The sequence below is a fragment of the Vanessa cardui genome, chromosome 13, assembly GCF_905220365.1.
Source record: "Vanessa cardui chromosome 13, ilVanCard2.1, whole genome shotgun sequence".
NCBI classification, from domain to species: domain Eukaryota; kingdom Metazoa; phylum Arthropoda; class Insecta; order Lepidoptera; family Nymphalidae; genus Vanessa; species Vanessa cardui.
Window position 1 is genome coordinate 2,202,728 of NC_061135.1, and position 26,916 is coordinate 2,229,643.

The 26,916-nt window shown below is 33.5% G+C and overlaps 1 protein-coding gene across 1 annotated transcript; it reads left to right on the forward strand.

Moving 5' to 3' along the window:
- Positions 1-8,698: 8,698 nt before the first annotated feature.
- LOC124534867 lies at positions 8,699-26,173 on the forward strand. The gene is made up of 7 exons (XM_047110911.1): positions 8,699-10,439; positions 18,770-19,047; positions 19,374-19,481; positions 20,662-20,747; positions 22,333-22,453; positions 23,273-23,451; positions 23,992-26,173. The coding sequence occupies exons 1-7, from the start codon at positions 9,479-9,481 to the stop codon at positions 24,206-24,208; spliced, it is 1,950 nt and encodes a 649-aa protein (XP_046966867.1). The 5' UTR covers positions 8,699-9,478; the 3' UTR covers positions 24,209-26,173.
- Positions 26,174-26,916: the final 743 nt, after the last annotated feature.

Sequence of the window (26,916 nt, forward strand, 5' to 3'; positions counted from 1 at the left end):
TGCAACTACTTTATGATTGACACAATAAATATTACGAATTTGTTAATAGTAAAAGTAAAGTAAAGTAATAGCCTGTACATTTCCCACTGCTGAGATAAGACCTCCTCTTCCATTACGGAGAGGGTTTGGAACATACCACCACGCTGTTCCAATGCGGGTTGGTGGAATGCACATGTGGCAGAATTTCGATGAAATTAGACACATGCAGGTTTCCTCACGATGTTTTCCTTCGCCGCCGAGCACGAGGTGAATTATAAACACAAATTAAGCACATATATATATATACTGATGCTTGCCTGGGTTTGAACCCGAAGATGCACGCGTTCTAGTCACTGAGACATCTCAGCTCAATAGTAGTTGTTAATAGTAGTTGCTCGAAGTTGAACCCTCGACCATCGTACAAATCCTTTACTACTGAATATTCTTGACTTAAAAAAAGTATCTTTAAGCCTGGTCTACGTTTAAGACCGAACAGAAATTTTGAAAGCTCGCTTAGAGCAACGTCGCTGGAGCATTTGCTAATGGCCTAACTACCCTAAAGTTTAATATGGATCGGGCGATGTGCAAATTTTGATATATTTTAGTGTAAGCCCTTCTAAGTAGGGACCATCTACTCATCAGATTTTCTATCTCTGAACAGTAAAGCTTGGTTTAGTTTTCTTTCAGTATGACGAATGTAGTCAGTCAGTGAAACTAAACTCGAGGGACAAAACATCTCATTCCCAAGGTTGCTGATACTTGATAAGGTAAGGTATGGTAAATATTTCTCTCAAAGATAATATCTCAGTGGTGGTGACGACTAGCCATCAAGTTTCTCATTTGTCATACACCTACCAATTGCATAAAAATAATTGGATAAGTCTTGTAATAAATAGTTGGTTATATACTGTTTATTTTTGTGTTACGTCTAGTTTTGGAGATCACTTTTATGAAGTTCTAACTTCACCAGTGGCGGATTTACAAATCTGCCGCTAGTAGGCTAGTAGCCTAGGTATTTTTTTTTGCAACATTTATGATTTGTGTTCTATCGTCCTCATTACATCGGTTTTTTTCCTTTATTAGTATGATTATAAACTAAGTGATATTTCTGTCAGTTACTAGATTATTTTTCCAATCCGCTATGTAGTGACGAGTATATGGATTACGGACGTAATGTGCATGCCTATAAGTATAAGTTTTTTTTTTAATTTCTGTAAGATAATAACAAATTTGGGCAAAATTTGCCGCCCCTCTATATCTGCAGCCCTAGGCTCCAGCCTACTTATCCTATTGGTAAATCCGCCACTGAACTTCATATATGATAGTACCTTCGAAATGTAAAAATACAAAACTCGCTAAATGTATTTGTTTGTCTGAATGTATTAATTTAGACGATATGAATAAGATTCTATAAGAACTCACTTATCGTATCTCTCCACAGTGAACAACCGACTAACAGTGATACGCCATTTTGATACGTATACATATTGAAGTCAACTAAGCTGTGCCCGCAACATTATGCGCGTTTGAATTAACAAAAAGGTTGTTTTTTTATTACTCCTCATTACATCAGCTTTCTGCCGGTTAAAGCCTTGTCAAAATCGGTGCAGCTGTTTCAGAGATTAGCGGGAACAAAAAGATCTACTTTGGTATAATATATAGTGTGTATACATACATATATATTTGGTAATAAAGTGGATCTTTTAATATTACAAAAAAAAGACACTCTAATTTTATTCTATGTACAGCTTATCATATTCTGACATTTCACGTTTTCGATGAACTTCGGAATACCTCTCCTCTATCATTGAGAGACAATTATTGTCTTAATTCAAGTATAAATTAAACAGTTTTTATAATTTCATATTAATATTATTATATATTAGGTTGGGGAAAAAGTCTTTTCGCATATAGTATGTATGAACTTGTAATAAAATCTCTTTGGCTATACCATTTGTATTTGGCTGGTTTTGGTATCATTAAAAAGTTTTAATTTTAAAGAAGGCACTTCCAAATTCAAATTGGGAATTTGTGTGATTTTCATTTGTTTTTGTTGTTATTAAAATGAGTGAATCTAAAGAAGAAATTCGATACATTTTAAAATTTTGCTATAAAAAAGGTAAAAATGCAACTCAAGCCGCGAAAAAAATTTGTGATGTTTATGGACCTAATGCAGTATCTGTGAGAGTAGCGCAAGTTTGGTTTAAGCGTTTTCAAGCCGGAAATTTTGATATCAAAGATGCATCTCTCTCTGGTCGCCCTGTTACGGACAAAATTGATGCCATTTTTTAAAAAGTGGAGCAAGATCGGCATATTAGTAGTTACGATGTAGCTGAAGAACTGGCAATTGACCACAAAACGGTTTTTACTCATTTGAATAAAGCTGGGTACACAAAAAAGCTCGATATATGGGTGCCTCATGAACTTACTGAAAGAAACCTAATGAACCGTGTACTCATTTGTGATTCTTTATTACGACGTAATGAAACCGAACCATTTTTGAAGAAGCTGATAACTGGTGATGAAAAGTGGATCACATACGAAAAGATCGTGGTCAAAGGCCGGTCAAGCTTCACAGACTGTGGCAAAACCCGGATTAACTCGCAACAAGGTAATGCTATGGTGGGATTGGAAGGGCATCATTCATTATGAGCTGTTACCCAGCCCGGCAGGACCATCGATTCAGAACTGTATTGCGAACAATTGATGAGATTGAAGCAAGAAATTGAGAGAAAGCGGCCAGAATTGATCAACAGAAGGGATGTGGTTTTTCACCATGACAACGCTAGACCTCACACATCTTTAGCCACTCAACAAAAATTACGAGAGTTTGGCTGGGAGGTATTAATGCATCCGCCGTATAGTCCTGACCTTGCACCTTCAGATTTTCATCTGTTTCGGTCTCTGCAGAATTCCTTAGGCTTACATCACAAGAGGACTGCCAAAACCACTTGTCGCAGTTTTTCGATCAGAAGCCCCAAAATTTTTACAGCAATGGGATCATGTCACTACCAACAATATGGCAAAAAGTTATGGAACAAAATGGCATCTACATACTTTAGTCAAATGTAAATAAAATATAAAAAAAACTTTTTGAATTTTTATATAAAATACGAAGAAACTTTTTCCCCAACCTATTATATTGTTGTAATAAACAAGCAACATCTGCGTCAAGTCACACAATTTCCCTCTAAAAAAAAAGACGGGAGATTCGTAGTTGACACACTGAGAATTGCAATTATAATTATTACGGTGTAATGTGATTATTGATGGTTATTTGTGTTGTAAACTATTTTTTTTTCTTTTGTGGTAGATTTTTTGTTATTTTAAAATAAAGATTATTGTTTTAGAGTTTAACTTACTTCCTACTTCTGGTTCTAAAAATATTATATAATAATATTTATTTCGATATGATAATATTTTATTGTTTTAATGTATTAAAATATTACCAGCATAAATAATTCGATTTAAATAGTTGTTACAATTTACGTTGATTGTCAACATCCGGTTTTGACTAAACTAAATTGTTTTAAATAAATCAAAACCATGTAAACATTAAATACTAGGAGTAAGCCTAGAAATGTTCATTTTCTTACTTTAATCGTGGAACTGGAAGGATCGAGCAAAATAATCAATCTTGTATCAGTTTTGATTGTGAACCCCTTCAGGAGAAATAAAGTATTGATTGTGAGGGGAGTTTTTGTTTTATTGCAACATATATAAATTATAAATCTTGAAAAAAGGGTGAAATAATCTTAATCTAATATTGAAAAATGTTGTATGTTTTTTTGGATTTACAACTTCTGGAAATATTTTCAAGCTATTGAAATATTAAATCATTGTTAACGACCACGGAGAATCAACAAAGGTTCAAAGAGTTATCAATAGATAACTGAAAATTGATATAATAAGTTCAATTTATACCAATTATTATTAGCTTAAATTTTAACGCAAGGAGTGTCAAGTAAAGTATATAAATTAACCCAATTAATAAAATTATAGCATCCAATTAAAATATTACAGTTTTGTAAATTATAAATGAACCCTATAACACTTGGATAATTTAATTTATATATGTATCATTTTCGGTTTCAAGGTAATTAACCTTTTATGTACAAACCTTTTTATAATATTAACTTTTTTAAAAATATTTTTAAACATTTAAATTGATGTATCGCTTAGTCACAACACAATATTATTTTTTAGCCGACTTCAAAAAGGAGATTGTTATTCAACTTTAAAGGTCAAATCTTGCTGGATTAGTAACACTTACATTTATGCTACTGAGTTTAAAATTCACATAAAGTGATCTATGGCGATGATAATACATCCTCATGTTTTATTATAAATCTCTACCCGCGAACTCCTCAACGGTCAATGGTATAGACAGGAAATTTTGTTTACTATGAATTTATTTTAATTTACTTATTCTTAGAGCTGAGATGGCCCACTGATTAGAACGCGTGCATCTTAAACGATGATTGCGGGTTCAAACCCAGGCAAGTACCACTATATATATATATATATATATATGTGCTTAATTTGTGTTTATAATTCATCCCTTGCTCGGCGATGAAGAAAAACATCGTGAGGAAACCTGCATGTATCTAATTTCATCGAAATTCTGCCACATGTGCATTCCACCAACCTGCATTGGAACAGCGTGTTGGAATATGTTCCAAGCCCACTCTTTAATGGAAGAGGAGGCCTTATGGTAGCAGTGGAAAATTTACGGGCTGTTACTTTACTTTACTTATTCTTTACACAAAAATATGTGAAATTGTCAATAATTCAATACTTGCGGCGCGTCCCGGCTTCGTACGGGTGGACATAAGTTGTTTTTTATATTTTTACCTTTACCTTGTATTTATATTTTTTGTTGACATGTTCAACAATCGTCTTTCTATTTCAACTGATTTACACAAAACCCCGAATAAATTATATACCTGAACCGTTCTTATAAATCCCTCGTCTAGTGAAAATCGTATGAAAATCCATTCAGTAGTTTTGGAGTTTACCGTGTAATAAAACTATAACATTAATTTGTCACTATATTAATTTACCAATCGATACATAGATTATTTATCCGCTTATTGTATATAATTATATCCTTTTACCGCCCATCCATGAATCTAGCTTTCTTTTCCCTGCCCGTTCAAAATCCACCGCCTTTTGTTTTTCTCGTGCCAGGCAGTACCAGCTCGCCACACAACGCCGCGAGAGGAAGTGACGGGAGTCCCACAATACGGTGTCGATAACCGAATCAATAATTATACTATATTATAAATGTTATTTCAAATAAAAACGTACTTAAAATATTATACAAGTAGGTACATATATTTAAAAAATCATGACAACCGCGATCATACAGACAGACAAACAAACGCGGCCGGGGACTTCGTTTTATGATAAGTAGTGATGATCTCTATTGTATACTACGTATATAAAGTATTCTTAAATATACGAATCTATATCATCATCATCATAATCATCATTATCATTATCGTTATCATTATTATTACATAGTAAAAAGCAAAGTCGCTTACCGCTGTCTGTTCCTATGCAATGTGCATGCTTAGATCTTTAAAATGACACAACGAGATTTTGCATTTTTTTAATAGAGAGCTTGATTCGAGAGGTACTAGATCTACTATATATCTACTATATACTATATATCTAGTATACTATAGATCTACTATATTGTGAAGGTTTATTTGTATAATCATTCAAAATAAAGTAGATAAACACTGACAATTTTAGACATTTCTAAAGTGTAGTCGTAAATAAACACATTTTTTTGTGCTTTCATTGCAAACGCTTGCTGAACCCTACGAGATAGATCAAAATACACTTGTACACATTAAAAAGGTCTTCAATAAATCTCGCATTGATATATGTCTTGTTGGGGATAACCCACAATAATCATTATTATCCCTTTTTTACGAGAAATAATACCTTATTTTCGAAGCGATTTTAAGCAATACAGCATTCATCCTTATTCAATTAAGTACATTGTGCATTTAACATAGATCAATATATCATTTGCATTATGTAATGTTCTCGAAGATATAGATTTAGGCTTTTATTCTTTAATGGATGCAATCTGTGAACGTTGTAAGACTTTCTTTAGTATATTTAGTATCAGCATTGCACCCATTCGAAGCCTTGGTGGGTCGCTTGTATATAAAATAACTTGTCCAGACTGACTGATTCATCATCGCCGAACATTTCTGGAAATGTTAGCCCTAAGGTGTGAAATAGGGGTTGCCATTTCGTATATGCAGGTTAGTCTTGAAATCCGTCATTTTTGAAGTTAGAAACTATATTTTTGAGATACTGATTAAAATTTGTAGATATGTATTCAAGCGTATCTGCATATTCCACCCCTAAGGGGTTGACATTTCTTATATTGGTTAGCCTAGAAGTCTGTCGTTTTTTTTATTTACGTGCATGAATCTTTATTTTTGGGCCACTGATAAGAAATGAGCAGATACGAATTGAAACTTTTCTCTTTATTTTAGCACTCATGGTTGAAATAGGGTCTAAAATTTTGATTATAAGTTAGTCCTAAACTTCATTTTTTTTCAAGTTATAAGATTGCACCCTCAATAATGATACTGATGAATTGAAGACCACCAAAATTACGCAACGGCACCATGCTAATTAGGGCAATCCAGTATTGTCCTAGAGACTACAATTATCACTGGATGTGCTACAGGAGAAGACTATCAGAATAAGTTCGAACTTAAAGTCTGCTTCTCTATTACAATTAATAAAGCTCAAGTTCATTAATTTAAAATTTATGTAGACTCAGTAGTAGCAGCCTGTTCGAGAGTGAGTTCCATGAATAGTCTAGTAAATCTTTTTTTTTATGAAATAGGTGGCACACGAGCAGGAGGGTCACCTGATGGAAAGTGACTACCACCGCCCATGGACACCTGCAACGCCAGGGGGCTTGCAGGTGCGTTGCCGGCCTTTCAAAAAGGAGTACGCTCTTTTCTTGAAGGTTCCCATGTCGTATCGGTTCGGAAAAACCGCCGGCGAAAGCTGATTCCACAGAGTGGTTGTATCTAGCCCTCAAAAGGCAAACCAACCCAAATACGAAGAGGTCTTAAATTAACGTAATATGATCAATTTCCACGCGAGCAAATCCGCAGGCAACAGTTAGTACTTTATAAATTAACTAGCGACGCGCTCCGCCTTCGCACGGGTGCAATACTGATACTAAATATACTACAGAATTTGTTTATTTACGACATCACATTAAAACTTTCGAAAATGATGAGTGTTTAATTACTATATTGGCCATGTATTATATATAAAAATCTTGCTCTCGAATCACTCTATCTATTAAAAAGAACCGCATCAAAATCCGTTGCGTAGTTTTGAAGACGAACAGACAGACAGTAGTTTTTAGTAGACAGAGAAAGCGACTTTGTTCTATAATATCTAGTAAAGCTCTGTTAGCCAAAGTAAGTACCTACCGCGCTATTGTTTCAATATGAACATAATTCCAAAAGAGTTTTTTTTCAAGTTCAAGTTTGAACCCATTCAGATATGTCTTTATTAAAACTATATTATTAAATATAAGTGCTATTATTAAGGAACTACTTATTTAATAATACTAAAATTTATTTATAATTATATTATATACTATTTTAATAAAGTCTATTTTTACACATAACATAAACAAACATACCAAATGTATATTTAAATTATCAACAAATTTTATAAACCCTTCTACTAATTGTAGATAATTTAATGCATTATGATTAATTAAAAAAAAAAAAAAAACTAATAAGCTACAACTCCTATCTCATCCTGTTGTTAGGTATAGCAGATTATACTTATTAGTCTGATAACAAGATGCTCTGATAATGTATTTTCCCATAACATGTAGTCTATCGTAAACAATTTAAGTTTGACCTTCCACTTTCATGAAAACAACTATTACGGAGGGATCAGGTTATATCGGGTAACTGAATTGATTATAATGAAATTAATTATACAGCTGTTTAAAAGTGGTATTTTAATCAAGATATCTGCTTTAAAATTGTGCAAAGATGGGACTTTTACAATATTTGTACTTCTTTATAGCTAATATAAGTTGTGGAATACATATCAAGATATTACTAACCAATTTTTAATATAAATATAATATAAAAGAAATATTCGTAGGTACACCAGTTGACAAACTGAAGCGGAAGTATGTTTATAAAATATTAAAGGATTTTCATTTAATTTGTTTATGAAAGTTATATTAAATTAAATTTGTATAAAATAATTTTGTCAATATACCGCTAAGTATACCTACTTCAATTCGAAGGTTAGAGTTGCTTACGTAAGCTCGTAATTGCATTATATACCTACCTACGTTCTCTTTACGTTCATAGTTAAATACCTAAACATTTGACATCTACTTTTTACTTATCGCCATCTTGCTCACTCGTGCAGGGGATTATTGTTCGTGGAATGCGCGCGTCGGCTAGTCTCGGTACACATGTCGTTAAGGCAAAAATTATTTTTACTTAATAATAAAATTAGTCCTTAACATTTAGGAGATAAGGTTGATTTTAGGATAGATTTTCTAATATGAACTCCTTCTTTACAAAGAAACCGTGTCACGAGACTATCCATAGTGGCTACCTACTTTGTAAGAGTACATTCATAAATCTCATTTATTATGAAGTTTTTGTTTTATTCTAAATCTAATATAAGTAATGAGTTTTATAATTGTAAATATATTTTGGAGTATTCCATTGCAAAGTACAATGCGTCCAAAAATTTGGAAGTGTCCAAAAATAAACTGATAGTTTGAGAACTAAAAATGAAAAGTCCTTGAGAACTAGTCTCGTGGGGAGTGCGCCTACGTCACTGACGGGATTTTTGTAGGTATGTATATCACTAGCAATGGCCCGATTGGCCAACAAAGCCTTGTCGGCGGCCATTTTGTTCGATGCTGAGTCACCAAAAGGTGAAAAATGTACATGAATTAATGCGCACTCCCCACGAGACTATACAACGGTATTGGGCATTTCCCTCGTGAACACAAAATTTGGGTTTCATGTTCCCTCGACCGCAGCGTGGAAACGAAAATATTTTTTTCCGCGGATATCAAAGTTATTTTGGCATAATAATGACTTTTATTGAATTATTATATGCCGGGTAAATTGTTAATTTAAAAGTTGGAAACGTCAAGACGGAAGTTTACATCGCAGTCCCAGTTGCCGAGAACCTCGGGCAGACGCGTAATCGAATTGGTGACTTAAATGTGATTATAAATAACACTGATAACAATTAAATAACCTGTAGTGTGTGCTGTGAATCGCTAATCTGTCAAATAGTGAGGTGATAATTTGATGTTGTATACATCAATACCAATGTTTACGATGTGTGATTGAAGGTGCTCAGTGACACGATGTAGGCGGGAGTTAAAGTGAAGTGATACTGTAAAACTGTAGTGCTAAACATTACATTAAGTGCAATATTCTGCACCATAATGACAGAACCCAACAATGTTAAGATAAAAACGGAGCGACCTGATGAAGCCGAAATCAGGGAACTTGCTGCAAAAATGGTTGAAGCTAACAAAGCGAAAGCACTGGCTGCTTCAGTAGCTGCCGCGCGGCCTCAACCCGGAGCGCTCCTGGGAGCTCCGACTGCGGCTGTCGGCGGGCAAATGGGCATACTCAACTTCCTCACCAGGAAACCAGGCACCCAACAGACGACGGCGGAACAAAGACCGACGTCAGATGACAAGAAAACCCCAGCACCCGATGAAGCTAGCTGGAAAGGTCACTTCGGTTGGGATATGCTTGGTAAATGTCACATTCCTTACATATATCGATCAGGGGAGAAATACGTGGCGGTACGAATGGTGGAGATCAAACTCCTCAACAAGTACCTGAACTATCTCCACGCTGACATCTACTCCTGTACGTGTATTAGGAGTTACTATATCACGGAGATTGAGGCCCGGCTTCTCAACGAGATCAACAACAGGCACTGTGATGGACAGTTCGGTCGGGAACCATTCACGCAGAAGGACCTGGTAGTGAGGTTATCAGACGCTTACGAGTTTTATAATTTCTTAGATGTGTGTTATAATAAACTGTTACGTGGTACGACGAATAACAAGGACAAGTGTGGCTTTATTAGGATAAACAAGGAATCTGTGGTGCCGTACACGGTGCGGGATGGACAGAAGTTTGTACCATTATTTTATTTTGAAGGTGAAACAGACAATTTGAAATTGAAGGCCGATCAGTTAAAGGGTTGGGATTTGTCCTATTTGAAGTTCTGTTGTAAGGTACAGGGGATACGGAATGAACTATTTGCAAGTGAGACATGTTCAGTGATTAGTTTAACGGACATTAAAAGTTACTTTCCCCCGGGCACCGAGTTTGAAGAATACTGGCCTAACAAAGTTGTTGATTCTCAGCTGCTGATCTCTGCAAAGGGTAAGAATTAATCATTATATTACCTCTTTTAGAGACATAAGTTGTTTAAGTACTCACTTATACTGCCCTACGACAAAAACTCAAACATAAATATTATATAAACTATAATCTAAACAGTATCTGTTTTGTAAATTTCTCCAATAGTCCACTGTGGATATTTTATTTAATTTAGTATATTCATCGAAGAATCAGTACAAATTTTAAAACTTCCTACCTCTGATTTCGAATAGAAAATAGTTTGATCTGAGGAGAAATAGCAGCAGCATTTATTTCAAGTTTACAACTAATTTCTAGTAGGGTGCATGTTTATTTGAATTTTGAGTTTGTGTTTATAATAAATACTTCAATTTTTGCATTGTTATAATATATTAAATTGCACTGAAGGATTATAGGATGTAGTAAACAACAATGATTCATGTATTTTTTAAAGATTTCTGAGTAATATTGCAAAGATACATTTTAAGGTGATTAAGAATTTACTATTATGTTACATTATAGGGTGCACTGAGCTTTTCCTAAACTTATTTGACATTGTTTTATTATACAATTACTTTATTGTGTTTCAACATATCCCTCTCTGCATCAGCTCAATATGTCATGCTCTGGACACTGCAATAATTCTTTGATTTTTACTACTTTGATTTTTTCATACATCGCAAAATATAGGTAATTTTACCTATATTTATGTAAGTTTTTAAAAATGTTATTTTAATGCTTATTCATAATTTAATTGAAATTCCAATCATTTAAAAATAGTCAAGTCCAGCTGTCATGGAGTTGTTATTTATTAAAATATTTAATGTTTTGAGAAGTCTCATATAATTGCAGTGAAGTATCAATCTATGTCAAGGATTCTATGGTATACCTATTCAGACCATAACTAACTTATTAATCCATAAACAACAAACTTAAAAATATATGAAGAATAAGCTCTTTACACTTATGGATAATAACTCTTTATTGTTACTGTCTTCTATTACTACAATTTAAAAAAATCCTATTCATTAAAAACTTCTTACTTATGTGGGTTTGAAAAAGAGATGTCTTGTAAAATAAGGTTTTATTACAAAAACTGAAGTCTTTAGACCATTGAATGTGCTGTATAGTTTTTCGGTATGAACAACACTTTTATATGAGATACCTTTAATTAATGAAGGTATCTCATATAAAAGTGAAAAAAAATATATGCTATATAACTTCATGCTTCATGTATATCAGTTGGATCAGTAGCCATAAATCATGTTCCAAATTATATGAGATATGTATATATATTCTAAAAAAAAATAGATGTAACTGCTAATTTTAAAAAAAAATGCAGTCAAACTATAGAAACATCTTAAACTTGGCGAGTTATTAATCTTTTTAATAGCTGGCTTTTCATGGCCAGTTTGCAGTTTCTCTTGATTATTTACATCTATTATTATCTTCAAACATGGTTTTTTATTGTTTTGTTTAATAACCACAGAGTATATAGCAGATACAATATCTAATAAAAAAATAGGTTATGTTTCAACATTATCTGGGCCTACCATTTACAGGTACCATAAACAATATTCTTAACAAGAAATATGATTATTAAGGTTGATCTAGGATCGGTCGTAATATACAGAAGATATGTTGGAAGTGGGGTTACTTATATGAAGTACAGTTAAGACAAGTCGCGAGTCGCGCCACGTATCTCTAAAGTATTCTGAGTCGTGTAATTTAAACTGTTTATACACAATACATAAGAGATGGCCATCTTTATTTCCGTTAAATTATATCTATACGAAACCATCAAAAATGAATACAATGTTTTCTATCTTTTAATGCAGCATTTTGTTATTATGCGGAGTTTTATTGAAATCGATCCGTCTACTCTCAAATAAAATAAATGTATTTATTGAAGGTAATTTTTTTATGCAATCAAATAAAAATGTATTTTAGTCAAGTTGGCTTCTGTAAACAATATTAAATCGTGACGTAACAGGATACAAAGTTGCTATTATTTGAATTAATATAATATAAAAAAGTTGTTAAGGGGATATAGCATTTTTCACAAACACTTTTGTATAATGTAAATGCGTTTTATATAGTTTACGTGTACATTTTAAAAGAGGATACTAAATTCCTTATTTTCTGCCTTGGTCATATACGTCACAAAATAAACTCAAAACTTGAACTGAAACTCAATTTACTTTATTCAATATAGAAGCATTACACTTTCTTATTGATGGTTAATTGAAACACTACCACCGGTTCGGAAAAGAAAACACCCTGACCTGAGAAGAAACGGCGATAGAAACTTCGCGGTTTTTTTTGTCATATACATTATATACGCAATTTAATATGAAAAGAAACAGCCAGGAGACACAATAAATGAAATTTGAAAAATGAAAAATGAAAAATAGTAAATGTATGAATTAAGGATATTATTTTGTAACAGATCTTCTGAATAGGTTTTATGATATAAAGTTAAAAGCAAAGATAAACAAATTATAAATACATGTATTTCATTCCGAAAACGATAACAAATCATGGTGTTACGAAGAGTTTAGAAAACACTTGACATAGCTCAATGCAGTGTCACGAGTGTGCATTTCGCGATTGAGATAAACATTAGAAATTCTTTACAAATAGGTAATAGATTAATTGATAACTTCGCAGACATGTCTCAGATTATCTTGTGTGATGATTATTAAGTTTTGATCATATATAAATAAATACTTTGTAAAGCATCTCATCGAAAGTAGTAATAGTATATTTTAATAAAATCAATCATACAAACGTTAAAACGTCTTGAAGGTAAGACTTACTCGTCTACCGCTACGGCAAATAATCATATAATATATGCTATCATACCTTCTCATTAACGAAACCCTTATATATTAATTAATTTAAGTCCATATTCATTATACAATAACAGTCTATATACAACTTTTTGATCTTGAATCAACTTATTATACTAAGTAAATATTTCAAGAAACTTTAAATTCAACGGTTCGCATTTGCAGATGATTTCTGATCTGCAAATGCGCGGACTTTAAGACATCTTTGGGTTAGACTTCAATGTTTGTGACACTGACTTATCGATTGTATTTGGTTTAACTTTCAACTCATAACGTGGTAGTCATGAAATTTCTATACTGTACTTTGAGTAATCAATCAATTGGCGGTAAACTTTTGGTGCGGAAGAATACTACAGTACTGGAGAAAATTGAAAATCGCAATTTATTCACAGTAAAGTTCTGTACCAAGCAAGTAAAACTCATATGGCAATAATGACGATGAAAGTTGTATATATTGACTCATGAAGCATGATCTCTACAATAATAAATGACTGCTGGAAAATGAAACATCTAATAATTTAGAAGATCAGACTCGAAAACCAGTTTTTGTAACATTGGTGCAGAAAATGCTTATACTGCATCAGAAACAACGATATAACGCGTCTGAGTACTTCACTGATGATTGTAGATGAACACAGAATGAGGCACAGAGGTCGTTTGAGTTGATGCAACGTTTCATGCAATACTTTGGCAAAACTTCTTCAGAAGTTTAAAGTGCTAGGATTGCCATGTAAAATGCAGGCTACAGATTTTTCGTACTAATTGATTGACTTTTTATGGATTAAGTTAAAAATGGTAATACAATCAGCTGAAAGTATTAATTACTCTCTATTAAATAAGACGAGGAAAATTATTGAGACGCACTTGTTCATTACTGTGATGCTGCGATGAGTGCTTTGCACAAATATGGGATGGGCAAGACATATACCGAGAAATAATAATTTTGAGAATAAAGATAACGTACGTAAATGAGAACAATTAATTTAAAACCATTACAGATCATTTTTAGGGCAATGAAAAATACAATAATTGTAGTATTAAGGTTGGAGGTGATCATATTGGAAAGGAAAAACAGTTTTGGTAAAAACGCAGAGCAGACGTTTGCACACATTAATAACAGAGAACACAATTTTTTTCTTTCTCTCTCTCTCTCTCTCTCTCTCTCCCTCTCCCTCTCTCCCTCTCTCGTCTCTTTGTATGTCTTCTACTTTTTTGAATTAATAAAACGAGGCTATTTATAACTGTATGTATGTACAGACTCGTGTAGACCTATTTTTTGAGTTAATAATATCATAAGCGACATATTTTCTCTAATCAAATTTTTATGCTTTGTTTTAAATTTACTGAGGTCAAAGTACAATTTTTAATCAGTTTTGTTTTGATTAGTTTTAAAGTTCATGTCATCTGACGTCTTCGCAATTCGAACTGTTTAAATATTATTTTTTTACATTTTAACAAATGTTAATAATAAATTAAATTACATTTGCAGTACTAAAGCATATATAGATCTGAAAGTAATGGATATTTTGTCTTTTGATATGCATGTGTATTTTGACGTGCTTATAACGTATGTGATAGTCCTAGAAAATTAAATCTAATCTAGAAAAAAGGATTTGGGTACACAACAATTGTAAAAATATTAGTCTCAGAGGAAAATGTTTCTTAGAAAATTTATAGACAGAGGAAAGACATTTTTGTTTGAATACAATTTTCCTGTAGAGTCAGTCGTTTCTCAGAAAATGTGATTTCTCACAAAAAATTGTCGCGGAATCGTGTAGACCAACTCGAAATCAACAAAGTCTTGTCTACGCTCTAGAATGTTTATAAAGATGAAGGCGGAGAAAGGTATTTTTCCCCGCTGAGATAAAGCACAGGCATCAGTGCGAGCAAGCTGAAGGTGAGGAGGCGAGTTTAGGCGCCTACGCTTTGATACACGATGGCTGTATAGTACAACACAATTTGGATGTAGCATCGGCAAAATTTGTAAAACCAATCACCGGTCTTAAGTACACTATCGCACATTATCAATATTTTTTTCTTATGTGTATATGATCTTTACACAAATGTAATAACTTGTACTATCATATGACCTACTATATTCGTAAATTTGACACGTCACTGACGCTAGAATCTATAGCGACGAATGGCGTCGAATTGCGCGATAGGGAGCTATTTCTATTGGTTGTGTGAATCTGCAGTAATCGGTATTATTGAATTTGCCGATGCTAAATTTGAGTTGTGTCGTACTATACCTTCAGCAGCGCCGGAGACGCCTTCATTCAAGTTCGATTTCTGTTTAATCTACTGTAATTTTTAAGTTAAGACCTTAGTGTACAAACATACAAACAACCGCTTTTAACAAGTTCAGGTGTTGTTTTCTGTCCTCTCTAAGTATTGTTCAGCTTTGGCCATTTCACGTGCTCGTTGATAACGCTATTTTACTATATCGCGAAACCACTGTCGAGTTTTCACGAAAGTCCAAATGAATCGGAGGTATGGGTTAAATGACTTGGCTATTTTTAAATTCAATTTTCTACTTACTATTGTACTTCACCGCTTTTGCATTAATAGAACCTTAATCAAAATTTTACAATTTGTTAAAATGTTTGGGTCACAGACAATTCCAATGACATGGTTAATAACCAGTATTGTTATTATTATTATTAGTATTATATACATGTATCTTGTAGGTTACATTAAATGAAAAGAAAATGTAATTTGTTAACAATAATTGTCATAAAAACGAGGTTCGTTTCCAAAGTTTAAAAATAGATCGACTATTTTTGTTTTTAAAAATTCTTGGACAACAGCTGTTTTTTTTTCTCTTATAACGACAAAATCAATGAAGCACAACTTTCTTAATCAGTGATTTTTTATCCTCGTAAAAACTTTTTGTTGAATGCAAGTTGAATACTTACCATTGGACTTGTTTGTCTGTGAGCATGAATAGAAGAGCTTAGTACTACTATTGATTATGTATTTTTAACTTGCATAAATCTAAAGGTCTATTCAGACTGTCTAATTCCGATTGAGGTTAGTCATAAATATCCATCTCGCTCTAAATTCAGAGACCGAACTTTATTTAACTAAATGTGTCAACTTGTATACCAAAATTGCTATTTAAATGTTTGTGAGTATGATATTTATAACGCTCCTCTATGGGCAACGTGAGAGAATTTGTAATTTTTAAATAATTTTTTAAGTTGAATTTCGAATAACGAACCAAAAAAACATATAAAAAAAATAGGTAATATATGATTTTAATAACTAATATTACTTTTATTATTGTTGCGTTTTTGTAGTAAGTCGTCAAGTGTTAGGCAAAAAAGTAACCTATGTCCTTTGCTTCAAAAGAAGTTTCATCGAATTTAGTTCAGTAGTTTGCCTGAGAAACTTGTTACTTGGAACGTAATAGTAATAATAATACATTTGAAGTAATTTTGTATTCGCAATGTCATTGTAGTACTTCTGTAATCTAAACTAAAAATCTTGTGTTCCAAAGTTCAAATTGATAGCAAGCAAGAAATTTTGACGATCGTCGTTTTTTTCTGTTTCCTGAGAAACTGGGAATATATTTCATATTTTACACCTCTATTCAGTTACATATTTTTTTATGTTTAAATATTAACTGTATAACTGGGCTTAAAGGTGTACTATTAAGAAGCCTGGAAGCTTCAGCCATCAAGCTGCTTCTGTGTTGATTGGTGATATAAAATACAGTTTTACTAACACAAGTTTTCTAAAATTTATTTGTTTTTTTTTTTTTTTTTTTACACTGTTGACCAAATTCACGTGCCTAGACTGACACAGATGCCAATTTTCCTCAAACTGCGGGTCAAGAACACTCATGTTTTAGTCAAGTTTTTAAGATTAAACTTTAACCGTCGTCTAGCGTCTTGATTTAGGGTAGGTAATTGAAAATATGTTTTTTTAAATACTGATATTTGACATCGGGGTTGCGATCTTAGCGGATTATAAATCCTTTTCAACCAACACGGTTCAGAAAAGGAGCTATGTGATAACGAAACAATTTTTTTATGGATATAACACTATTCATGGTAGAGATGCTTTAGTCGTTTTGTACAAAATTTTTACAAATAATATCTATAAACCTATTTCGTTTATCTCTGTTTCTATTTATGAAAATCGTATCAAAATGTGTTGGTTAGTTTTAAAAGCGAGAGAGAGGCAGAGGAAAACAGTCTCTGTTTTATAGATGTAGATTTTAAGGTACCGAGAAATTTCCAAACGTTCTTTAATTAGAATCAACGCCTAATATATAAGAAAAACTACATCGAAATCTGTCAATTCGCTTAATTTATAAGTTTTTCGTCGGTATACAATTATACAACTATATAATAATAATAATATATTCTCTGTGCTAGATAGATACTTCGCTTGAGTTAAAAAGTGGTTTGGTATTGAGGTTAGACCTTCAACAAATCCTTGACACGATAAAAATAATTTGCATCGGCCGCGTAGATGTTTCCTTTTTAATTTATTTTAAGTCTTATTCGCTATTAGCCTTGTTAGTCGTTTTGAATTTGTGGTGGGAATGACTAAAAGTTCATGGGTTCGAATCGTGGTGTGGTATTTATTTTGTATTTTTTTTTTTCTAAAAATTTAATATTCTATAGATTTTTTAAATGACTATGACTTATGTTGTTTATTATAATACTAAATCAAATATAAAGAATATTGTTGACTGTTCTTTGTGTTGACTTCCAATGAACCAGTAGATGGCATACTTACCTCGTGCTAAAACACGTAACTATCTAACCACGGTATGCGAGACGTCAACAATAATATATTGCCTTCAAGTTATATAAAAATATGTTCTTTAATAGCCAAATATATTACATAACTCCAAATTTCTCAACACGAAATAAAATGACATACGTATTTGGAGAATTATATCCTGAATGAAAGTAATATATAATAGAAACGTATTTAAAGGTTTTATTTTATTATTGAATAAGAATCTAATATAAATAAATGGTATTTCTTAAAAAATGCATCAATTTGTTGGTGTTTCGTATTATACAGCATATTTAACCGTACTAGAGAAGTTGTTTTATTTTTGCAATATTATTGTGTTTTTCATATGTTATTGTAGTTGGTCTTGGTCTTTTGGTGGTACAAAAACAGCAAGCTTTGTCAATTTGAATAGTATTAGCGTCAGACCGATGCCAATAGTTTTTTACGCACCTTGTCAAGTATATTAAAAAAGATGTAATGTAACCCTAAAGGGTTAATATCAAGATTTTATACAAATACCTGATGGAATTAGCAAACTATCTTAGTGAAATCGATAGGCACATATTCATCCAGCAAAGTGCTCAAGACACATGCGTATAATAATAGAAAGAGCGATCCAACATTCCAATCCAAATAATACTATAATAAAAAAAAATTATAACTGTAGTATTTATATTTCTTTATCTAAGTATATAGGTAAAGTACACTGAACTGTACTGTTTACTAATATTACAATTGTTACAGGTTCAGTATCAGGCGGTGGTCAGTGGACGAGAGCCCCGCCAGCTCCGCCGCCGGGCGCGGTGAGCGGAGTGGTAGGCAGCGGTGTCTCCCTCGGCGTGAGCAATGTGAGCGCGTCGCGAGGCAGGCGGCCTACACAGCGACACTCGGCCGCTTCGTCGGCCATGCAGATGCCGCACGCTGGCATATCAGCCGCCGCCGTGCAGGCGCTCGCGAACGGCTGGAACCTGCCCGGGGCTCTGACGCAAGCTCAGACGCAACAAGTCATCAGGCTCGCTCAGGTTAGTTTTGTTGCCAGTTTCAAAATACTATAAATTAATTACTAGTTAACTGGATATGTGTTAGAAGTTTCATAGAAGTGAGAAGGTCATTTTAAAATTGATAGAAAATACCATGGCATGATAATTTATTACTGATTTTAAGCGACTGCAGGCTATATTTTTTTATACTATAGGCAGTCCTCGTACCTTGCCCAGGTAGATTCTCGACATAGTCGAGACATGATACATTGTTAGATGTAAATCGAAACGACCTAAGTCGAGGACTGCCTGTATTATCAAGTATTCTCATTAGTTTATAATGTCAATAACGTATGATGGTGTCGCAGGCCCAGGTGGCGCAGGCGCAAGCGGCGGCGCGCTACAACAGCGCGGCGATCGCGGCCGCCGCCGTCGCCATGCCGCAGCACCGCTCGCAGCACAACCGCAACGTGCAGGTACGCACACGCACACGCGCACACACACACTCTAAAACAAACTCAAATATTTTCCGTTCCATTAGGCCCAGCACAAACGGCGCAACTCAACTGCAACGTAACTGCAACGAAACCCTTCTGAAATTATTAGTTTGAAACTCGTTTCAATCGATTTCCACACACGCAGCAACCTCACGGCTCACAATCAGTTCGGTTTTCTGAGAGAATAGAAGTCTGCAAAATGTCTAGTTCAAGTGATGAAGAAGTTGTGGTTATGTATTTATATCTTCGACAAAGGAGAAGGCGTAAAAGAAGAACTATGTGGATACATCCCTCCATTGATATTAATATCAACGGTACGACCGTTGATATTAATATCAATGTTTGTGGCTGCCAAAGCGTTGCAAGAAACTGATAGAAAATTCATGGATTGTTATCGTATGCCATTTTGTTGATGAAAAAGGCGCGAAATCTGAAGAAACGCAAACACGAGTTTCCTGCACGCCGGTTTCAATGCAACTGGTTTGAAACGCGTTTCCAACCAGTTTCATACAGGTTGCGTCGTGTGCGGTCTCTCAAAGGAGTCTATGGCTGAAACTCAAAAGTAACTAGAAGTTGCAGTTTCGTTGCAAATGCGTTGCGCCGTGTGTGCTGGGCCTTAGTTTTTAATTAAAAACTTTTCTTTGTACTTGAATGATAAATAAATCATTTGTTGTATATTATTTTTTCGTTATATTTATTATTTACATAAAGCTGAACTCTTCGTAGTAAATAAAGTATATTCCTTAAAATTTATCCGTCTTGTTTCGAATAATTTCCCGGAACAACACGTTCCGGGAAATCCGTGTATCGAATATTTTCCTCCTTTGGGTTATTATAGTTAGACAACATTTTTAGTTATATTATAATTGTTTCAGCTATTCTATTTGTTTCTAGTAGAGTTTTAAATGGAAGTATATTTTTATTACTTTAAGAATATAGAAGTCATCACCATAACAAGTCCAGTCATGAAGATCGATAGTGTGGCGTCTGCTGCACGAGTCGATAGACAAAGTATTTTTAATCTCAGAACAGTAATTTATTCTATGCATACATAGTATGAATAATTTTCCCTTATATTATTTTAAATTATAATAATTTCACGTTTTGATACTTGCTTGCGAATGGAAGGTGAACAATATTCTGTTATCGTTTATTCCAGTTTCCGAACAGTGCAATAACAATGGCGATGGGCCAGCAGCCGCCCCCACCTCTGGTGAGGAGTACGGCCAACACCACAACCATGAAGTGAGCATCTTAACCCATACTACTGACTCGACTTTCAGAACATCCTGTATATAACGAAAACGGAAACGTAATACGTAGTGAGATTCTTGATCTTGAATAAATCCATCGTCGAATGTTCTAGACGTGAATAAAAAAAAACAATCGAGTGTTTGGTTGATTTCTTGAAAGTATTTAGATACATTTATCAAAAGTAGTATATTTTGTGCATATATATTTTTATCTTGGAATGTGTCAATAATAATAACTCTGGATGTGATGATTTTTTAATAGCAATATTTTAGTTGCCATATCTACAGATAGTAAATATACTCAAAACATTCTTATAAAAAACTTAAAAATGTATACAAATCATATTGTATTTAGTAAAAACAAAATTTTAGCTTATTAAATAAAAGATAAATTAGCAAAAAGTAAAACACATTTAATTAAAAAATGCCGTGTCATAGCGTGCATCCTCTAATAACAAATTTTTATCGCCATAGATAATTATAGAGTAATAAAAATATTCCATAAATTAATATCAAAGATTTATTATGCACGCAGTATTAATAGCTTAAATTTAAACGACTGAGATGTTTATCATAATAAGCATAATCCCTTATCTTATCTGCACGGCTAATGTTAGATTATTTAAATAAACATAGCTCTTAAATATTATCAAAGGACTCGTACAGACAGCAAAAAAAGTTTTATTGTTATTTATTTGCATTTATAGGCGTTGTATATTATAGGCCTCTCTCATTTTAAATAATTCAATCGTTCTATGAGGTAAAGAGGGAGGCAACAGTTATAGCTTTTCCTGTAGCTCTATGTGTAGGCAAAGTTTCATGACTATTAGTTGAAAATAGTAAATAGTTTGAATAAGGATAACCGTCATTGTAAATATATACGTCGTAAGCGTTCATGTATTTTTGTAACAATATTTGACACCCTAATAGTCGTAAAACTATTTTTGGTACGCCCCCTAGGGTAATTTTTGTCGTCCTTTCACCACGCGTATACAGGATGTTCTAAATCTGCTTTAACTAATTTCCATTCGCCATTGTCTTGTCACTGAGTTTAATATTAATTATTTTTATATTTTGTTTCATTTCATTTTGTTTTGTTTCATTAAATTTTGATTTATAAGTTCCATTTTTTAAATATGATTCATTAGAGTTGTTGGTACAGTCAGAGTAAGAAAACCCTCGTCAGTTTTCAAATTCATTCTTTAGTACCTTTTGAAACTAAAGCACTAAACTGACAACATAAAATTAAATAAAATAATTACATAGTATGATAACTTGGTTAGAAATAGTGTAACATTATTGGACTACGTCTAGTTTTATATCAACATAAAGTCGTTTTAATGGCATAATTAGTCGTTACAAATTTAAATTAGATATGATATCTTCTACTGAATTGTCAAAATATGTCTGTCAGTGTCATATATTCTCGATCGGTAAAGCAGATTATCGCTCCTACAGAGCACACGACAATAGATCTTGAGGTGACGAATCTTTTCTTACCCCGACTGTTAATTCATTTCATAGTTAGTTTTAATAGTGATATAATGATAAATGTTAATATCGTTTATCGTTAACAGTGTGCCGCCTCAAGTCACTGGGACAATGAATGGCCACTCAACCTCTCACTCCATCGACACTCGCAAAAGGCTTACGCCGATACCAGACATCAGTATAAGTGGCAACCATACGCCGTATAAGGTAAACTGACCTCATGTAAACAGACCGCTCTAATTCTGAAACTACTGAATAACTTATACGACCGTAGACCGTAATTGGTGTTCTGGCTTTGAACCCCAGATTCTAATAAGTAAAAGTTACTGGGCATTTTTGTTCAAAAAGCATGTCCATCGTATTGTAAGAGGGAATAGAAAATAATGAAACTACTGAATAACTTATACGACCGTAGACACTGCTAGGTGTTCTGGCTTTGAACCCCAGATTCTTATAAGTAAAAGTTACTGGGCATTTTTGTTCAAAAAGCATGGCCATCGTATTGTAAGAGGGAGGGAATAGAAAATAATGATTCTGTGTTTATGCGCACATACTTGTGCTTTATAAAATCTCCACGGTTTTTAACTTTTGCAAATGGTCGAAATTGGTCAGAAGGAAATTATATATATATGTCGGATCGACAGCGACATCAGTACGATCGTCAGACATCGTAGGGGCGTATTACTAGGGTGATCGGGCAAAGAGGAAACCGCGAATAGAGAAACACGTATAGTCTACGTACTTTATACACTTAGTAGGAGTTCAGTATCACATTGTATCACACTTGGCAACGAAGCGAATGACAGTTCCTAGGATTGAGGTACTGATCTTCACGAGAGCGGAATCGTAAGTGAGTCGTCTCTGAGCGCCTCCACCGGGCAGGCTCCGTCGTAGCACGAAGTTAGTCGCGTCGTGACGTCACGACAGTGCTGCCGCCTCGCGGAATTCGTGCCGCGCTTCGTTACGCTATGGAATTCATGACCGTCTCCGACATATATGTATCTTAACAATAAATGTTTATCGCAGGTACAAAAAGCAGTCGTAGAGAACACGATGGTCCCCTGCATCAACGCCAAGCCGTACCAGTACTCCGAGCTGCTGATGACGCTGCCCGACCTCGCGAGCCACTTCTTCCCGCGCGTGTCGCTGACCACGTGCCGCGCCATGCTCGACGCGCTAGGCCTCACGCTCTTCAGGCCTAACACGTGAGTCCCATTCCTTACTAACACATCCAGCTAACGGTAACGGTAACAAAAACTTGTATCATTCACATCCACTAACGCTGAAAAACATCTAGCTCCCGGTAACAAAAACTTGTATCACTCCTACCCAATTTAGAAGTAATTTAAAAATAAGCGTACATATGTTTTTTTTTTATGGTATAGGTTGGCGATGAACATATGTGCCACCTGATGGCAAGTGGTCAACATCGCCCATAGACAATGACGCTGTAAGAAAAATTAACTATTCCTTACATCGTCAATGTGCCACCAAACTTGGGAACTAAGATGTTATGTCCCTTGTGCCTGTAGTTACACTGGCTCACTCACCCTTCAGACCGGAACACAACAATACTGAGTACTGTTATTTGGCGGTAGAATAACTGATGAGTGGTAGTTACCCAGACGGGCTTGCACAAAGCCCTACTACCAAGTAAATGTTAGTGTAAAGTGAAAAAAATCAGCGCAAAAACATCAGCCTATATGGCATATATTGTTTTACTAAATGTCGAATTTATCTTTCAGAACTCAACTCCAAGTGCTAAGAAACTCGGGCAAGTGTAAATCCGCAGCGGCGGGCGAGAATGGCATGGCATTGGTTCAAATACGCGATGTGATGCAGCACATGTTGCAGTTCAAGTACATGATGAGGTCGGGCCTGGCCGACGAGCCTCCGCACCAACCGCCGAGGCCCGCGCACGCGCCGCCCTCCTCGCACGCCAAGCGCGCACGCGCCAACTGAACCACTAGGACCGCTTGACTGATCCAACTCAATTCAAAAGTCGACATTCACTTTACATGAGAAAGCTTATACAGAACAACTCAAGATTGATTTTGAAAAAAGAAAAAAAATGACAGTGGATTAGTTTTTCCGAATAAAGTGAAATTTGTGTTTGTGCATAACCAATAAGGCCTTGAAATTCACACTCCTTACAGTTCGATGGATATGCTGAGATATCTTGAGTCATATTAAGCATATTATATTCGGTGTAAGAAGTGTGTTGATAATGCCTCCGATTAACATTAGTGATTCAACCAGAACTCGAAGAATAAAAGAAGAAACATTCGTTTTAATGGCTAATAGCACTGCCGTTGTGTAATATAAATGTGAAAACGCGCAAAATAACGGTACGAAGGCTTACTAGTGTATGGTGTTGATGGGGCTTCCATCTGTGTTGAGACATTATAACTGCTGCTGTGTATTATATGACAAAAGTAACGAGTCAAGTTTAAAATTGTTTATCATCACAAACATTTACTATATAATATATATATACATATATAATATTACTTAGATACTAATCTAGGTCAGGTCAATTTCTATGTTGTACAAAATGTATGATACAATGTTAATCCCAAGATCTAATTAAATAATGATCTATAATAACTATTTAATAGAAGACTGAGAATTTTATTTTATAATTATTTCATAGATCGAAAGCTATTGATGTTGTAAAAGTATAGAGTTTTAGTTGGTTTTATGTTACGAGCAAGTTAATGTTTTATGTACCATATATTGTGTAAATATTTACTATGTTTTGAAGCACTTTAGCATTACTTCTAGTAAATAATGGAAGTTTGTCATATTTCGTGTTCCAACACTAAATGGACATGATTATACAATTGTATGGTTATTGAATTTAATTATAGTAATAACGCTTTAAATTATCATCACAATTGAAAATAAATTCACAACAAAATGTCACATGATCAATGAGATTGAAAGTAGAGACAGTGATTGGTACTAAAGGTCTGTGTTTAACCTGAGAATAATATACCTGTCTTATTTTAAAATTTTATTGTTATATGAATTATCATAATATTTACATTAATAAGTATTTTGTTTTCGTGGCCGTAATTAATTTGGTTATCGCGTTGTTAACCACTAACAATGCACATGGAATGCTTTTAAAAAATCTTAGTTAATATTTTTGTATCGGATCAGGAATAAGAATGCAAACAATTTTTCTGTATATTATTAATATGAAAATCTGCAATGAAAAGTGCATTTTAATATATTACATTATAATAATGTAATGATTGTTTGCTGTTAGGTTACTAGTATCTTTAAATTCCTGATCGCACCAGTGACAAAGTATTTAATAGTTATATTAATGTAAGCTCACATTTTTAGGTAAATTTAGAACAGGTTCCTATAGTTAACTAATATTGGCTATGTCAGGACTTCATTATAATATCAAACATTTAAAATATGGTTGTATTTGTACCCAATTTTTTAAAGTGTAAAATTAAAAGAAAACATTTTTTAATCACATTTGAGATTTTAATGTTGAAATATGAAATTGAAATTAAATGAACTATATCTAGGAAAAGATTAAAAATAATGCCAACATTGACCAATTACTGAGTATTGTAAAATGAAAATTACAGATATAATGAAGCTTTGACTTGTCGGTAAGTTCAGGCGATGTCTGAAATAGGTTCGGTAACTTCACAATTTTTATTTATTTTGGTGTAAGTTAGTCTAGACTTATAAGATTGCTTCATGTTATGGAGCCTTCATACTTGATATAAATTACCTTATGCTAATGCAGAGCTGTGTAAATTGCTAAATTATTTATGGTGTAGTTTTAAGTAACAGTATTTGATATGTTATCACATTTAAAACGCAATAGCTCTCCAGATTGCAATGTCGTTTGTAGAGTCTTTGACTCTGTATTACAAAATAAAAGGATTCTTTATTAAATCATTATTTTTTATTTATACAAATTGCAAACACAAAATTACAATAAACAAAATGCATGGGGATAGTTAACCTGATTAGACCTGGATCCACTGCAACATCTAATGATCTAACCCAACCCCTAAAATTTCATATAAAAATGTAATTATTGTTTACCAGACTATAACTTTGATATTATTAATAGTGTCGTACAAATTATAGTTATTTTTTTTAATTATATTATTACTTTTCGTTGATATATATAACCAAAACTACGAGACTATTTTTAACCAATTACCACTGGTTCGGGAAATCACCTCAGTAGTTACTCTTATCATCCGGAGAATATTAGTGAAGAACAATTAATTATTATGTATATTGCTTAGACAAATAAATAAATACTAAGTCCAGGTTTTTTTTTATCTTGAATATAATCTTGTATGGAGTAATGTGCCTAATTCATTAGTTTTTTGAAAGACTCGAAAGAATTTTCGACACCTAAAACTCCCACATACAATTTTTTATAAATATGTTTACTATATTTATATACGTATTACTATACTGTATTCGTCAGTATAATAAGAATATTAAAATAATAACAAAAACATATGGAGATAACCACACAATAAAAATAAATAAATATTAAGAACTATCAAATGATATAACTATAAAGGGATTATGTGATTAATTTATTTGCGGTGTACTTCCACCTGATGAGGTATATCACCAGAATCTATCTGTTATCTAATCTATCTTGCCCTGCCGAG

Coding starts and splice junctions, on each gene's coding strand:
- LOC124534867 (XM_047110911.1), top strand. CDS start 9,479: ATGACAGAACCCAACAATGTTAAGATAAAAACGGAGCGACCTGATGAA. Junction 19,482..20,661: donor AGCACAACCGCAACGTGCAG/GTACGCACACGC, acceptor CGTTTATTCCAG/TTTCCGAACAGTGCAATAAC. Junction 20,748..22,332: donor GCCAACACCACAACCATGAA/GTGAGCATCTTA, acceptor TATCGTTAACAG/TGTGCCGCCTCAAGTCACTG.